The 18,246-nt window shown below is 37.0% G+C and overlaps 1 protein-coding gene and 1 long non-coding RNA gene across 2 annotated transcripts; one reads left to right on the plus strand and one right to left on the minus strand.

The window, feature by feature from the left end:
- Positions 1-14,450: 14,450 nt before the first annotated feature.
- Positions 14,451-16,742, plus strand: LOC148274193 (uncharacterized). The gene is made up of 3 exons (XM_088237459.1): positions 14,451-14,670; positions 15,256-15,309; positions 15,413-16,742. Exons 1-3 carry the CDS (start codon positions 14,596-14,598, stop codon positions 15,602-15,604), a joined length of 321 nt encoding a protein of 106 aa, XP_088093585.1. The 5' UTR covers positions 14,451-14,595; the 3' UTR covers positions 15,605-16,742.
- Positions 16,743-17,124: 382 nt separating this feature from the next.
- On the minus strand, positions 17,125-18,246 carry LOC148274194 (uncharacterized). Its single transcript, XR_015824359.1, has 2 exons — positions 17,971-18,246; positions 17,125-17,483 (listed from the first exon to the last, which is right to left on the minus strand). It is a non-coding gene; the product is annotated as an uncharacterized LOC148274194 (long non-coding RNA).

Consider the following 18,246-nt stretch of genomic DNA (forward strand, 5'->3'; position numbering starts at 1 on the left):
CTAACCTAACCGATCCGAACCCGAACCTAACCCTAACCTAACCTACCCTAACCCCTAACCAAACCTACCTACCCTACCTAACCTAACCTAACCTACCCTAACCTACACCTACAACCTAACCTAACCTAACCTACCTAACCTAACCTAACCTAACCTAACCTAACCTAACCTAACCTAACCAACCTCACCTAACCTAACCTAACCTAACCTAACCTAACCTAACCTACCACCCTCACCTTCCCAAACCTAACCTAACCTAACTAACCTAACCTAACCTAACCTAACCTAACCTAACCTAACCTACCAACCTACCCTAACCTAACCTACCTACCTAACCTAACCTAACCTAACCTAACCTAACCTAACCTAACCTAACCTAACCTAACCTAACAACCTAACCTAACCTAACCTAACCTAACCTAACCTAACCTAACCTAACCTAACCTAACCTAACCTAACCTAACCTAACCTAACCTAACCTAACCTAACTAACCTAACCTCACCTAACCTAACCTAACCTAACCTAACCTAACCTAACCTAACCTAACCTAACCTAACCTAACCTAACCTAACCTAACCTAACCTAACCTAACCTAACCTAACCTAACTAACCTAACCTAACCTAACCTAACCTAACCTAACCTAACCTAACCTAACCTAACCTAACCTAACCTAACCTAACCTAACCTAACCTAACCTAACCTAACCTAACCTAACCTAACCTAACCTAACCTAACCTAACCTAACCTAACCTAACCTAACCTAACCTAACCTAACCTAACCTAACCTAACCTAACCTAACCTAACCTAACTAACCTAACCTAACCTAACCTAACCTAACCTAACCTAACCTAACCTAACCTAACCTAACCTAACCTAACCTAACCTAACCTAACCTACCTCTACCATACACTTTGAAATGCCCGAGCCGTCGCGAAGATTCGAGAACAACGTATTTGGGTAGACGACTTTGAAAAAAAACGCTTCCGCGCCCGAAACGACCCGCTCGCCGGGGTCGCGGCCCGCTCGGACCCCGCGGGCCTCCGCGCGGACCGCCGCCGGTCCGCCGGACCGACCGCCCGGAAACGACGGCAGTTTTGCCGATTTTTCTCGCGAAATAATCTATAATGCGTCAAAAGGGGTCGAGACGACCTCCGATCCGAAAACGACCTCGACCGTCCTCGTCGTCGTCTCCGAGCGCGTCTTTCGACCCGACGTCGACCGGCGTTCGATCGACGCGAACCGATCGAAAAGATAAAAAAAGAAGACGAAGACGACCGGCGCCCGGGTGCGGTCGTCACTTTTCGACCGCCTCGGGATCGTCCGTCCGTCGGGGCCGTAAACGGGGAGGGGCAAAAAAAAATCCCGAAAAATAAACGAAGTACCATTTTCTAACTTTTCCGGCCGGCGTCTCCGGTCGGCCCGGCGAGTGCTCTAAAAATAGTTTCGACGCGATCGGACGGCGGGCGACCGAGATGGGAAAACCGCGTCGGGAAAACCGCCGTATCTCGGTCGATTTTCCGGCTTTCGGCGTGTCGCTCCCGCCGTCGCGTCTCCCGTTTGGGCCTCGCTCCCGAGTCGACTTTCGACGAAATCGGCCCGAGGGGGAGTGAAATAATCGACATAACCTAACTACGCCTTTTTTCGGAAAAAGAAAAACTCGAATATCTCGAAAACTGCCGATTCGATTTCGTCGAAATGTCATTTTCGATAATTGCATTGTGCGCGCGCACAATAAAGGCTCAGTGAAAAGACACGCTAAAACGCAAGGGGACCGAGAAAAACTGAAAAAACCGTAAAAAAGATAAAAATGATAAAAAAAATAGGAAAAAAGATAAAAATAAGAAAAAAAGATAAAAAACATAAGAAAAACGTTAAAAATGATTAAAAAAAGATAAAAAAGATAAAAAAAACATAAGAAAAAAGTCCATCATGGACACCCAATCTTTCAGACTGGGTAGTGCCGGACTCGTACCGGCTAAAACCCCTCCTCTTCTTCACAGCCGTGTCCCTGCCTTCCGGCTTACCAGCAGCTGATCTTGTCTCTTTTTACTCCTATCCCGTGACTGTTCCTCCAGCTTGGATTTTTCTTTCATCGGTTTCTTTTTCATTTATCACATTTTCGATGAATCCTGCTACTAGTTTCCAGTTTCTTAGGTTTTCTAAAACTGTGTCAATTATATTTTCAGTGTTTAGATTCTCTGTTAGTCCGAGCGTCTCCTTCAGATCATTTCTTTCGATTTCCCATTTCTTGCAGTGAAAAATCGAGTGTTCTGCATCGTCGTGTGCCTCGTCACAGTATATACAACATTCGATTCGGCTCTTTTTATGCCGTGAAGGAATGCATAGAACACTCCATGACCACTTAGGAACTGGGTCATTCTGAATGTTATGTCTCCGTGTGGTCTTGCTATCCAGGTTTTTATATTTTTTATAAGACGGTGTGTCCATCGACCTTTTTCGGAGGAGTCCCATTCTTGTTGCCATTTTTCTATTGTTTTGTCTTTTTCTCTCTTTCTTTCTTCCAGAGTTACCGGTTTGTCAAGTCTGTATAGTCTTGCGCGTTCTTCTGCTAGAAGGTTTGCTGGTATGAGTCCGGCTATTACCAGGGCTGCAACTGTAGAAATGGTTTTATATCCTTGGCATACTCTCAGGGCCATGGGTCTTTGACCACTCAGTAGGACTTCCTTGTGATTTCTTTTTTTCAATGCCTGTTCCCATACTGGTGCGGCGTAAAGGATAATTGACTGTACAGCCATAGCTAGAACTTTTCTTTTTTTATGAGTCGGGCCTCTTATATTGGGTAGTATAGCACATAGGTTTCGAGCTGTTTTCTGTGCTTTTTCACATGATTGTCGGATGTGCTTTCCAAAGTTCAGACCTGAATCTAAGGTCACACCGAGATATTTTACCTCTTTGAGGGGCTTTATTTTCGCTCCACCAATTTCAAAAGTGACTTCTTTTATTCTTCTTTCTCCACTCAATATGACTGCAATTGTTTTTTGCGGTGCAGTTTCTAATTTGTGCATCTCCATCCATAGTTCTATACTATGGATAGCGGTCTCAGTCTTAGTGACCAGCTCGACCTTCGTTTGCGCAGTTACTGAAATTGCGAGGTCGTCTGCGTAGCAAATTAGTTCAACTCCCTCTGGGACGTTAACTGCCATTACTTCGTCATAGAGTACATTCCATAAAGTTGGTCCGAGGACTGAACCTTGTGGCACTCCTCCCCCTATTTTCATGCGTGTGTCCTTGTTTAGCCATACACTTCTGCTTGTAAAGTAATCTGCAATTATATTAACAAGATATTTGCTGATTTCTTTTTTCCTTAGTTTATTTATGCAGATTGGCCAGGATGCCGCGTTAAATGCATTTTTGACGTCGATGAGAATTAAAGCGTTGAGATGTTTTTTTGTTGATGCTTCCCTTGCCAACAATACAATCTTGGTCACTGCATCGACAGTTGATCTCCCCTTTCTGAATCCAAACTGGTTTATGTTCAGGCCATTTTTCTCTTCGAGCTCTGTCATGAGTCTTCTGTTAATTACGCTCTCAAATATTTTTGCCATAACATTAAGCAAGCATATGGGTCTAAATTTTGATTCTTCATTGGACGTTTTTTTCGGTTTCTCGATTAGAACCAAATTTGCACTCTTCCACGTAATAGGAAAGGTCCCTGTTTTAAACAATTCGCTGTAGAGTACTCCAAAATATTCCAGGTTTTTCATAACTAGGCTTTTGACAACCTCTGGTGGGATCGTGTCAGGACCTGGCGCTTTACCATTTTTGATTTGACCGATAGCTTTAATCAGTTCAATTTTTTCAACATCAGTTTGGAAGTCTTCTTTCTCAGGTCCTATCTCCTTTTTGAGAGTCTCCCCTTCTGTGGTTATAAAGAGTTGTTGAAAAATGAATTTCTTTTTTTCTAGAGGTATATCTAGTTTAGCGCTTGGCATTTTGAGCTTATTCTTTATGACTTGGTATGCTTCCCCGAAGACATCCTCATTTAGCTGCTCGCATAGTGAGTCCCAAGATCGTCTTTTTGAGGAAGCTATTTCTTTTTTTAACTCGTCCTTTGAGTTTTTATATGTTTTCCCAAGAGTTACTTTCAGGAGTACATTTTTACATTTTTGATAGTTTTTTCTATTTTTCCTTACTCTTTTTATCTTTTCCTGGATTTCCAAGGTCCACCACTAGGGCATTTTGCCTTCTTTGTTGCACCTTATTTTAGGTGTGCTTTTTTTATACGCTTCTTTCATGGCCTTTTCACATTCTTCAGGGTTTATTTCTTTGTTTATTGTTGCTTCTCTGAATATGTTGTTCATGGTCTCTGGGCTTGTTTTTCCATATATGTGCCTGGGTTTCGTATCTTTAGGTATGAACAGCTTTGTTTGGGTGTACTCGTGGTCGCTCAGAGAAATATCTTCTAGGACATTCCATTTGAAGCCCTGCCTTGTGGCTCTTTCATTTATTAGCGTCAAGTCTATGTAAGATTTCCCATTTGGCCTTATGCAGGTGGGCATCTTTCCGTCGTTGAGGACTACTAGGTTTTGAGAGTTTGCCCAGTCAAAAAGTTCTGTGCCTCTTTTATTTTTATTTTTTCCTCCCCAGCTTGGGTGTTTTGCATTGAAATCGCCCGTAATGATGACCATTTTGTCTTTAGCGTAGGTTTGAATATCTTTTTGTATATCTAGTAAATGTTGTTCGAAGTCTGCTGTAGTGCATTTATTTGGACTTATATAAGTACAATATATTAGCATGTCCTGTTTCTCTACGCATATCGTGCATTTGAGACTTCGATAGTTTTCGATTTTTAGGCTTTTGTTGGTCTTTACTATCGCTGCTCCACCGTCTTCGCTGATAAAACTGTAGTTGTTTTTTGTTGTTTTTACGTTTGGTTCATTTATTGCTAGGAGGTCACAGCCTTTTTTTTTTGCAACAGCCATAGCCATGTCGTAGGCACCGATTTTTCTGCCAACGTTTATCTGGATTATGGTGAAAAGGGAGACGGTTCACTCCTTTTTTGCGTTTTTTTTACTAGCTTTCCTTTTTTGCTAGCAGCGAGCAAGGCTTTTCTGAACACTCCGCATCTTGAGCTCCCAGCTATGTGGTTACTCTCACAGAGTGGGCAATGCTCCTTTTCTTTGCATTTGTCTGCGTTGTGGCCATCTCTGGCGCATCTGCGGCATTTTTTACTCATATCGTTGTTATTACAGCCGGCTGCTTTGTGTCCATAGGTCCAGCATCGGTAGCATTTTTCTAGGTCTAGTCTTTCTTTAAGTTGGCATATGCCAAAGCCTATACGGATTTTTTTTAGAGATAGGATTTTTTCTGCGTCTTGAGATTCCAGTAGCACTGTCCCAGCCTGCGAATCTCTTTCCATGGGTCGAAGTGGTTTTACTGTTAGAAGTTCCGGGTGTTGGATTAGGTTTGTTTCCAACAGCGCCTTTTTAACTTCGTTTTCGTCCACTGTTGGGTCCATGTTCCCCAGATGGATTACTTTTTTCTTTCGTCCCATTGTTCTTATCTCTTTTCCGTCAACGAGACTTTTGATTTTCTCCTTTACTGCGTTTGAACTTTTTGTCAGTTTCATCAGTAACTGACCATTTTTCGTTTTCCTTACGGCACCGATCGCGCTGACTTCTTCTTCTTTAAGTCCACTTTTTATTGTTTTTAGTGTGTTTGCGTACGTCTCTTGGGTTCCTTCAATAACAATTACTTCTGATTCTGGGTTGTGTTTAGTTTCCTTTTTTACGGTCTCTTTTTTCCGTCTTATAGTCACGTTGCCGGTTTTATTGTAAATGGCGGCTATCATCTTTTTAAAATCCTCGAGCTTAATTCCTTTCGGGGAGATCATAGTAATACATTCCTCCATATTTTTCTCGTTTAATTCTTTTAACTTAGTAAGTGAGTTAAAGAGCCAGCCCATTTCATTTTTTTCGCATATTTTCTCGTTTGAGAAGAACACTGTGAAACTTTTGCTCCTCGTCACTTTCCCGTCCCCTGTTTCGTATGTTATAACCTGTGATATATCTGTGAAATATCCCTCTTGACATTCTGTTTTCTTACCTTCTAGTATTTCAGGGTATCTTTGAAAGAGTTCTTGGTCCAGGCTTGTTCGTTTATTGTCATTGCAGAAGTAAGCAATTCTTCCAATGTGCGGCCTTAGGAGATCGCCACTTTCAACTACTATGTTTTTAAAGTTATTTTTATTCCATTGTATTTTTAAATGTTTTTCAAAATCTTCGAAGTCCAAAATTTCATGTTCGTCCAGGTCAAAAATCTCAGGAGTTTTATTTAAGCAATTGGGACATTTAGAGCCTGTTTTGTGATTTTCGTTATCTAAATGCGTTGTAGGGGCTATTTTTTTATATTCGGCTATTTCAGATTCAAGAAGAGCAAATCTCTCTTCCTGAGAGAACTTATATTCTGAAAATTCCTTCTGAATTTGGTTGATTCGTTCATTGTCCATATTTTGTCGTGATATGGCCCTTGTGACTAAACCTGTTAGTTGACACGACATTCTCTTTATGTCTTTGTGGACATTTTTATTTCCATTAACGAAGATGGCGAGTTCATCAATCGTTTTTTTTAGAGCGCTATGCTCCCTCCTATTTTCGTTTAGCACTAAAGTGACAGGGCTTGTTACCAATTTTCGCTTTTTGGCCTCTCTATCTTCTCCTATGTCTTTTGTCTCAGAATCGAGCATTTCTTTTTCTGATACAGTTTTTTGGTCTTTTTTAGAAACTTTCAGTGCAGGGGGAGTTCTTTGAATTGAATCCCTTCTTGAAAAAGGGTCCGTCGAAAGTTCTAGGTAATCTTGGGATAGCTGTCCAAGAGGTGGAGATTCTCCGCAAGGAGAGCCAGGCTGTTCGTCATCTTTTACAAGAAAATTTAAGTTTTTGTTGTTTTGGTTTTTGGTGTTTTGGTTTTTATTCATTTTTATTCCCACGAGTAGTGAGGAAATATATCGTCACTGCACGTAGAGCCTCTTACATGCAGAAGGCTATTGTACAAAGGGGTTTCGCCTAGTGCCCCCAGGGGGCCGTTCGTGACACTGGGATTTTGAAACTGTCCCCAGTGCCATTCAGTCATCAGCACGGAGCCACACACTTTGACTTAAGACAGTAGCAGGGTTTGTGGGGGCCTGCTCCCTTAGGACACATCTAAAAAGACTAGGGCATGTCCATGCCTCCTTTTCTGTCAGGGTGAGGTCCCTTATGGCATGACGGACTGTAGACTAAAGGCATGCCTATGCCTAGGTTTTGGTTCGCGCCGAGTATTTTATTTCCTCGGTACCACACATATCTGTGAGGCATTCCCCAATCCACCACCGGGGGACGCGCCCAATGGGGGACCTTAAAACCCCGCAAGGGAACCTAACCTAACCTAACCTAACCTAACCTAACCTAACCTAACCTAACCTAACCTAACCTAACCTAACCTAACCTAACCTAACCTAAGAACTTTGCTAAATCCGCACCTTTGCTGACCTCTGACATTTGACCTTTGACCTCTGTGATTTGACATTTGACCTTTGACCTCTGTGATTTGACCTCTGTCATTTGACCTCTGACATTTGACCTTTGACCTCTGACATTAGACCTTTGACCTCTGAGCTTTGACCGCCGACCTTTGACCTCTGACCTTATCTGATCCCCCTACCTTTGCTGATCCCCCACCTTTGCTGCCCTTTGACATTTTACTTTTCACATTCGACCTTTGACCTTTGCTTATCTGACATTTAACCTTTGCCCTCATGACCTGACCCTTGCTGACCTTTGCCCTTATGACCTGACCCCTACCTTTGCTGAACCCCCACCTTTGCTGACCTGTGACATTTGACCTTTGAGGTTTGCTGACCTGACATTTAACCTTTGACATTTGATCAATGACCATTGACCTCTGCCGTTTGCTCACCTGACATTTGACCTCTGACCTTTGCTGACCTGTCATTTGAACTTTGACATTTAACCTTTGACATTTGACCTCTGAACTTTGCTGACCTGACATTTTACCTTCGACATTTGACCTCTGACCTCTGCTTATCTGACATTTAAATACCATATACAACTTTCTAAAACAAGACAAGGACAATCAAGACTAATGAACCAGGGACTGAAATTATTCAATAAACTACCAGACAAAACTAAACTTTACAAAAAATGTAAAAAATATTATTTTGAACAACAGAGTATAAATGAAAAATGTTTATATTATTTAAGTAAAATGAATGTTATAATCCGTAAGGAAACCCAAAAAAACATAAATAAATTTTCAAATAAAAAAAAAAAAAAAAAAAACCTTTGATATTTGACCTCTGACCTTTTCTGACCCCTCCATTTGCTGACCTGACATTTGAAATTTGACCTCTGACCTTTTCTGATCTGACATTTTACATTTGACCTTTGACCTCTGACCTTCGACCTCTGACCTTTGCTGACCTTCTACCTTTGCTGACCTGACATTTTACATTTGACCTCTGACCTTTGCCTTCCGACCTGACCCTTGCTAACATTTGCCCTCATGACCTGACCCTTGCTGACCTTTGCCCTTATGACCTGACCTTTGCTGACCTGGCCTGACCTTTGTATACCCTTGCTGACCTGACCTTAACCCTCCTTACTCTTAAGTCTAATACTATCCTGGAAAACTCCGGAAAAACTAGGAAAATTTGGAAAATTTTACATTCTAGTATGATCCTGAAATAATAGAGAAAAATCCGGAAAATTTCGAAGTTTATTACAATCCCGAAAAATTCAAAAGTCTTTTTCAATCCCGGAAAACCCCGGAAAATTTAAGAAAATCCGGAATAATCAAGGAAAATTCGAAAGTTTACTACGATTTCGGAAAACTCCGGAAAAATTGTGGAAAATCCGGAGAATATTGGATTCGTTAAGATGTCTGACAATAAGAAATTACCTAGTCTATCTAATTTATATTATAAAATAGTGGGTTATATTGTTCATTTTGTTTAAATATGTATTTTATTAGTGTTTACATCTAATCGATGAAAAATAAGTAGTGCAATTTTTTATTTTAATGTTTCTGTATATTATTTTTCCAAATATTTTGTTTTTAATATAGTCAACGTGAGCATTCCATAGAAGATTGTCGTCTATAATTAAGCCCAAAATCCTACAGTTATTTACTTTGTTGATAGTTATGCTATCCATTTTTAATATAGGAAGACTTATAATTTTTTTCCGAGTAACACATCATATAATTTGATTTTTCTGGTGCAAAAGACAGTTTAGCTACTTGACCCCAAGTATAAACTTCGTGGAGGATTTTATTTGCTTTTTCTTCAACTTTTTTTATTTCGTTATCTGATACTGCCACTAAGACGTCATCGGCAAATGCATGGTAGTAAACTCCATGTTTTTCCAAAAGGTCAAGTAGTTCGTTTATAATGATATTCCAGAGAGCTGGGCCCAGAACGGATCCCTGAATACAACCTTTGGTATTGTTTTTAGTTTTTGTTATGCCAAAATGTTCAACAACTGTTCAGCCATTAAGTAATTTTGTATTGTGGAATAAATATTTTTCGGGGTATCATTTTTTCTTAAGTTTTGTAGAATGCCAGGCCACCATGCATGATCGAAAGCTCCTCGTATATCAAGAGAAATGACAAGAATAATGTTTTTTTTGTCTCTTTCGGCTATTATATAGTCTGTGGCGTCTTTTAATGCGTCTTCTGCACTTCTTTGGGCCATGAATCCGTACTGTTTTGAAAATATCTTGTTTGACAGATCAAAAGTTTGACACTCAGAAGTAGGTGCCAATTTAACCTTATACATATTATCTTTTCGAATATCTTTCCTAATACTGGCAAAAGTCCTATTGGACGAAAAGATTTCACTTCGTCGTAATCATCTTTTCCTGCTTTTGGCAAGATAATTGCTTTTGCAATTTTCCAAGTCTTAGGAAAGTATCCAATTTCTAAACATTTGTTGTGTAGTGATGAAAAAAATTCTAGGTTGTCACGTATTATTTCGAAGCAAATATCACCCGTCAAACAATCCAAACCAGGAGCTTTCTTATTATTAAGGTGGCTCGATGCAAATAAAACTTCGTCTTTTGTGATTTCAGGGTCGTTTTCTGATAAATAGACGTCTTCCAAGTGTTTTCTTATTTGTTTTTGAATGTTATTCTCATTGGTGCACTGGTCGTCGGGGTAAAATGTTTCAGTGAGAAGTGCGGCAGTTTCGCTTGTATCGGCGCACCATTTTGTGCCAGATTTAAGAATCGCATTAAATGATTTATAGCTTGCTTTACACACTATATGGTTAATCCGGTCCCACACACTTTCTTTAGTTTGTCCTTCACAAAAAAGCTTCCAACTAGATATTTTTGCTTTATCAATGGTCTGGATGTATTTATCTTTTTCAACAATATAGTTAGCCATCAACGCAGTTTTCCTCCTACCTCGAGAATTAGTTACCTGAGTTTTAAGCTTCCGAAGTTGAATTTTTGCTTTGTTTATTTCTTTGCTCTACCATGGTGGTTGTTTTCTTTTTGTGTTATGTTTTAACTTTCGACATATCTCTTCACATCCATCTTGAATACATTGCACAATAAGATGAACAGAACTTTCAATCTGATCCGTATTCATGATAGAAAAACATTCTGAATTGAGGTTATTCCTTTTCATATTTTCTTTGGTTTTACCACATAGTTTTTTCCAGTCCAGATTGTCTGTGCAGTACTTTCGTGTTGACGTATTTTTTCTGTGGCTTTCTGTATTATGTGACTCGAGAAAAAATTCTATGGCATTATGGTCCTATAATTGTATAAACAGTTCATTTACTTTCCATCCATTGATTTTAGTTAATAGATTGTTTGAGCAAAATGTCAAATCAATAATACTTTCTGACACTTTGTTCCATCTTATTGCACGAAAAGTTGGTGTTGTGCCCTGGTTCAAAACACTGAGATTGTGAGAGGCAATAAAATTTGAAAGAGTTTCTCCTCGAGAACAGTTTCTAGGTAAGCCCCACATCACGTGCTTGGAATTAAAATCTCCAGCTAAAATGCATTTATTTTGTTTGATATGTGAAATTCTGTTGCCAAGGTCATCAAGCATTTTGTTAAGATTACAATTAGGTTCAGCATACACAGAAATAATGGCAAGATTCAAATCAGGTATACCAACACAAACCACATTATTTGAGTAGATTGAATTTTCAAGAGAACTCATAATATTTCTGTTAAAAATTAGGATGGCAGCTTTATTCTTATTGTTAAAATCAAAAGTGTGGCATTGGTATATTTTGACATTTGCTGTATCTTTAATGTTGCCAGTGTTTCCAGTGTAAGGCTCTTGAATCATAGCCACATCAACAGAATTTGTTTGCCATTCTCGGATAAGTTCTTCTGTAGCTGCTCTGCTCCTTTGGAGATTGCACTGAATAAATTTGAGGCCCCTTTGGCTGCTTTTAACACTGGTAATCGACCCTTTCGCGGGCTCTTTTATCCATAAGAGAACGCAGTGGGCAAAGTTTGCTGGTGGCAAAATGACCATTATTTTTAGTTTTCCTGATTACACAATTATTGCAAATTGGATTTCCCTTTTCCTGATCTGGACAGTCCACAGTAGAGTGGTTTTAGGTACAATATCCACATTTTTCATCAGCATTACAGTACTTTTGAACGTGTCCAAATGTAAGACATTTAAAGCATTGTACTAAAGGACTTTCATCCTCTACTACTACTCGTTGATAACCAATATTAACCTTACTAACCATTGTAAGAATTTTCCAGGTTGACGGGCTCACTTCGCATACAACGTTCGCAAGAAGATCATTCCTGTTTCTCTTCTTGTATTTAATTTTCAGTTCGTTGGTTCCAATTTGTAGACTTCCGTTTTCGGTTTTCAGTGACTCATTAAGATCATCTTCGGTTACACCCTTTATGAGGCCCTTGAAAATGACCAGAGGTTTTCTTTTCTTTCCCTCTACTACCAAAAGATGGTCGGTTTTATTTTTGATTTCATGAATCATTTTGTCGCGGTCTCTTGGCGTGGCACAATTTATAATCACTTGCTGGTTACTGATTTTACGCACTCCAGAAATTCCTATTCCGGTAGCGCAGACATTTATATTTCTTTTCACCATGCCTTCGATTTCTTCGCTTTTCTTTGTAGAATCACCAGATTTTACAATGAGGGCATAGCTCGGCTTTGAATGCACCGGCTCCAGGGAAGGTACTCGTCCAATTCCACCAAGAAACCTTTCAAAGTCTTGTAGGGTCGGAAGTGGAAATCATGGCTGTATGCTCCTTGACTGACCTCTCTAGGCTATCCAAATTGAGAGAAGGGGGACCGCAATCGGTAGAAGCGAGATGCCTTACTATGTTGTCAAGGCCCTTAAGGGATAGCAACACTTGTCCCTTTATTTCTCTCTTGAGATTTCCTGCGCTATTTAAAGCGTCAACAGCTGCGTCAACAAGAATGTGAGATTCCTCAAGAAACGATGATTTCTTTGATATAGATGCCGAAGATATAGGGCCCACAAAACCAGGATTCGGAGATGATTCGCGTGTATTAGGAGTTGAGCGTGACAGTCGGTCAGACGGGATTTTAATGCTCAAACTGGGTCAAGTTGGCTTAGAAGACATTTTGCGTTTTCACTTTTCACTTTACGTTTTCCGCAGACGGAGAGTTTTCATAGAAAATGTTAAAAAACGATAGGAGAACAGAACAGGAACAAACAGAACAAGACGTCTACACGAACAGTCACTTGAGCCTTTTTGTCATAGAGCACACTGTATTCTTTTCTACGCAAGAAAAACGTAAGAAAGAAAAACGGAATAGTCAAGATAACTCGGCATGTGTTAGAGATAAAAATATAGTGTCACGGACTTATTTGATTGTTTTTAAAAGCCGCGTCTTTTAATGTTGGTTTGAAAAATACATATTTATCCACAAGGTGAGCGTTCGTGGAGAAGGGCCGTTTTCAGTTATTCCATGAAAATTGTCACTTTACTTTAAAATTTTAAAAATCTGAAAACGTACTAGTGTTTGCCTCTTTTATTCACGTAGTTAAATATAAATGAACACTATATAACAAAAGAGATGGAGATTTTCAGGAACACGTGTATAACGGAAAAAACTGATTGTTTCGAAGACGGTAGGGGTTACACTATATGACCAACGGACTTTTTTGTAGAAATTCACAGAACACACAAGACGTAGAAAACAGAATGTAGAAAAACTCAACCCAAAGGGCAGCGTTTCGCTAAACGGCACTTTTATGTAAAAAAAAATATTTTTTTAAAAATATTTATAAAACTGATGAATTTGGAGAAAAATGAAAACAAGCATCAGAAGCGCACTAAAAATCCAAAGAAAATGATATGTAACAGTAACACAAAAACCACGAAAAAACTAGTTTTATCGCGATTTCAATATTTGAGCGTACGGAGCACACAGAGCGCGACTTCCCTAGACGACGGTTTGATTGCAACTGGGTTAGGTTAGATTAGGTTAGGTTAGGCTGTAGTCGGGTAAAACGAACGCAAAATTAGGAAATCATACGATTTTGCCATTTTAAAACAAATTTTTGTTAAAAATCACGCAATAAAAAAAATTAAAATTTTATATTATCTAATATCTAATTCTTATTTAAAAACAATACTGTTTATAGGTATTTCTTTCAAAAAATGTACTTCAAAGTTTCATATAACTAAAATATAATTACTTTTAGACCGGCAGATTACGCCATTTCAAATTTAGACTAAGCTTGTTAATCTGGGATCACAATAAAGACTAAGTATTGAACTTAAATTAATTATAATGATTTGAAGATAATAAATTTAAAAAGGAGATGGCCGCGGCAGAATCTTGTTTTTTTGTTTTTGAAAAGAAATATAAGCATTTTAAATCACATAAATTTTTCCTTTATTTTTACGTAAAATTATGCAATTAGTAATACCATAAAAAATTTAAAAATATTGATTTAAAAATATGAACTATTTAGTTTTGTTAAAACCTTTTTTTATAGAACTGTTTTTTTTTTTCAATACGATAATCTAGTTGTAATATTCAATTTTAAACAATGTCTTATTTGGGTTTTTATTACATTCAGATCGGCCCTCAAAGCGGCCGCAGACGGACGTGTTTTTTGTGCTCAAAATTTTAATGCCTTTTTCAAAACAAAATTTAGTTCGAAACATATATTTTTTGTGTTCCTTCTTACACAATTTAAACCAGGATCAAAACCAAGTTATTTTTTGAATGAATAGTTTTTTCGAATTTGAAAAATAATTCAAAAATGTAATTTCACGTCATATACAAACAACCATTAACGACGTCATTTTACTCGTACACAAAAACGGTCAAATTGCACATTTATCTAGGACATACCAGCACTCGGTAGGTACTATGTACAAAAGTGTACTTTAAACAGCCATATAATTATTACAATGTCGCAAACGCAGCTAACTTCATTGTACTTGTTTGACGTTTTGCTTATACCGGCGACTCAGACTAATAATATTTTCTATTAATCAGAATTACTTTATTTTAGAAATCAAATACGAGTGATACTTTAATCCATAAATTTGGAATATTTAGTGACCGATTTTATCATTACAATGCCGAAAAACCCATATGCTTTAGTCCCAAAACGAAAACTAAATCAATCCCAATTTTCAAAGGAGAAATGCAATGTAAGTTGGATTTGATTAATTTATTAGTATTAAAATTTAGAATACAAAGGACAGACATTTGATTTACATAAATAATTGTATCACCATTACAAATAAATGTAACAGTTTATTATTTGCTTATTTTGGGATTCATAAAAGCTTAAATTAACTAAGGCCTGTGGAGAATACACTGTAAGTTATTGTCTTATTTACTTAGAAAAATAAAATTCCTACCACATTTTACAAAACAATACTAAATGTACAAATAAGTTTGAATTTGGTAATGTATCCCAAAATAAAACACGTTTATTGGATTTTTATTTTACTTTATTTGTTTAAAAAGACCAGAGCTTATATTGTGACGCATTCCGTCGTTTGAAAATGTCCTAACAAGACGAAACGCGTCACAGTATACGCTCTTATATATTAAAAAAAATAAAGTACAATAATTAATTAAAAGTACAAAGAATTCTACCAATTGTCTGCATTCACAATAAAAAAAGTACAAATAATCATCATTATAACCCTTATTTTCTAAATATTGACTCTATCAATGAATAGGGTTATATTTGCCTTTTGGGTAATATGCAAATAGAAATGTTTTAGGGTGTTCCAGCAAAATGTCTTTCAACTGATATTCTAGAAGATGACGGTTGTCAGGTTAGTATTCATATCAAAGTAGGAATATTTTAAGTATTTACATTAAAATAGCTAATAAGATCTAAATTGGATTATGATTATTAATTAATCTGTATTATTTCAGGCGCAGCAGCTAGTTCCAGAACTGCTAGCACAGCCATTACACCCCTTTAAGTTGGAAGGCAGGAGAGTTGTGGACATCCAGGAATTTTTCACTAAAATCCAGGAAATATTTTCTCATTCTTCCATGTTTGATTGCAAAGGAACGAATATGGTGATTGTGGATAAAAAGTTGCATGGCTTTAATTCTATATAAAATTTAAAATGTAATATGTGTGGATTATATTTTTCTGTAAATTGTTGCGAGGACAGATCGAATGAAATGAATTTAAGTGAATCGAGTATCGGTTCTGGATATAGTGGTTTGCAAGAGTTGACTGCTGCTGTTGGAATTCTTTGCATGAGTAAATGGAAGTATTTGAAGATCAATAAGAAAGTGTGTGAATGGTGGGATACTGCGAAACTAAAAGTTATGGAGGAGGCAGCGAAAGAAGAGGGACAACTGGCTACTGCGAATGGTGAAATTGATGAAAATGGTATACCAATGATAACTGTTGTGGCTGACGGGTGTTGGTCTAAGAGATCATACAAAACCAACTACTCGTCTAACTCGGGCGCAGCTTCTATAGTAGGGTTTCGTACGGGGAAAGTTCTATATATAGGTGTTAAAAATAAATACTGTGTGATTTGTGCCAGAGCAACTAATAAGAATATTGAGGCACCAAAACATGAATGTTTCAAAAATTACTCAGGATCTTCAAGTGGTATGGAATCGGCGATCATTTTCTCTAAAAACCCCTCTGGGTTTAAAAATTCCATATCGACGCATGGTTAAAATTAGAATCTTTTTATTTAAACTGTTTGCTTCCAGAGCTTGTTGACCCCCGAGTTACACGATCCATGCCTATCGGAGATCCACCAAATGTTCTCGAGGCTATCGAAAACAAAAAAGTTGCTCCCTATTGGGGGACTTTATTAAGTCATAAATTGTAAAAAAAAAAGCTGTTTAACGAAAACATCCCATCAACCAGTAAAAGTTAAATTATACTCACCAGTTTCAGAAAAATATTTACCTAAATCAGCTTAGAAATTCTGCCCTCTTTCAACTATGATGGTTTTTTTTTTTTTTAATTTATGTAGATGTTGCTTTTATTATTTTTTTAATTTCTGTTTCCAGATACACAACTTTGATTGAACCTGTCCCTCCTAAATCAAGACCATTGTAACGTGAAATATATTCTTAGTTCTTTTTCACAATGTATTTTTCATAAAATAACAAGAAACTAAATTTACAATAAATGATTACAGTCATAATGACAAGCGATATCTATTGTTATCAAAAATATTGTGTTTCTTTACTGGTTCTTTCCAATAATATATGTTTTTGAACCATTTGCACTTTAGTATTTTTTCAATAATAAATGAAATTTTCCTCCACAATTTGTTTATTTTTACTTACAAGCGGTCCCACGATCAATTCCCGGCGGGGTTAAGTGAAATATTTTTTTAATGTGTTTTTACGCTGCAATATTTAATTCTCCTTGGACTGGCACGGGACTGCAGGATTGATCATCTTACCTTCATGTTATATATTATTAAATACGCTGTATTTTGTTTTCAAATGCAATGTCTTATGCACCAATAGGTGATAGGGATGATGATCTATCCAAAATTCTATTTACTTCGAAAAGGTTTATAACACTTGTTTATATTTTAAAAATATTTTACAACGTCACTCTCACATAGGTGTAAAAATAGAAATAAAACTATTATGTAAGTAATTTAGCATATTTATATTTTCTCAATGCATATTAAAATAATCGCTTACAGTATTTTGTCAATACAAGGTTTCCACAAAACTCTTAAAATGCTTGAATTACTGTTTTAGTTTTTTTCATCTAAGATTATGTAGACATCCTTTTGACAGTGCATAATTGCTAGTTATCAATGTTTTGTGCTTAATTTTGAGAATAGTATCACAGTATTTTCTGAGTGGAATACATGCTTTACAATATAAAACTTGATACACATTTCTTAGATAGGTGATTAAATGCGCTTTTATAGGTTTTTAGTGTAAAAGTTGGTAGGCACCCTTTTGACTTTATTCTTTTGCATTATTCTTTTGTCTGTTGCACCTGGAATGAAATGTATTTATCAATTTTACGTAGATTAAATGCAATGCTTACCTTAATTGATAGTTATCATGGTTTTAAACTTAAATAGTAACTAAGAAAATAAAATCAAGTAAAATAATATACACAATTATTCTTAACCTATAAAAATATTTTTAGGTATTTGGCCGAGTCTTTTATCATTATACTCGTATGTTGTTAAATTTTCAGAATTTATCTACCATATTTTTCCAATTTTATTACGAAATACATGATCAAGTGCAAATTCAAAAAAACTTATCAGTTTAAAGGAAAAATATTATAAAATGTCATATTGTCAAAAAATGTTTTTACTTACTAATTTGATGAGATCAAATAATTTTTCTCTTGAAAACAATATAATGAAGTGCATTATTTTTTTGGCATTCACTTTAGTGACATGGTGCATTTTCATTAAAACACAACAACAGTGTTATCTGTCAACTTCGAAAATACAAATATATATAATTACCCAAAAGCCAGAAGTCACAGATTATCCGATAGTTGTACAATTCTACATTATCTCTGCAGTACGCCAGTCAGGAGTGCTATTATAGATTTTACCTATTAAACAATCACGCAAAAACTCTATCTATCTCTGTCTTTTTCATTTTGTCAAACAAAGTATGAAGAGTACGTAAGAAATTGACGAACATACAATGTAACAGGATATTTTTTTTAAATTGCTTTGTCTTGAAGCGGTATATTTTACGCACTCGGCGGCAAACCGTACGATCCAACTTACCGA

Source organism: Micrasema longulum, unplaced genomic scaffold, assembly GCF_059751315.1.
Source record: "Micrasema longulum isolate JH-2025_06_02 unplaced genomic scaffold, ASM5975131v1 h1tg001725l, whole genome shotgun sequence".
NCBI lineage: Eukaryota > Metazoa > Arthropoda > Insecta > Trichoptera > Brachycentridae > Micrasema > Micrasema longulum.

Coding starts and splice junctions, on each gene's coding strand:
- LOC148274193 (XM_088237459.1), top strand. CDS start 14,596: ATGCCGAAAAACCCATATGCTTTAGTCCCAAAACGAAAACTAAATCAA. Junction 14,671..15,255: donor TTTCAAAGGAGAAATGCAAT/GTAAGTTGGATT, acceptor GAAATGTTTTAG/GGTGTTCCAGCAAAATGTCT. Junction 15,310..15,412: donor TAGAAGATGACGGTTGTCAG/GTTAGTATTCAT, acceptor GTATTATTTCAG/GCGCAGCAGCTAGTTCCAGA.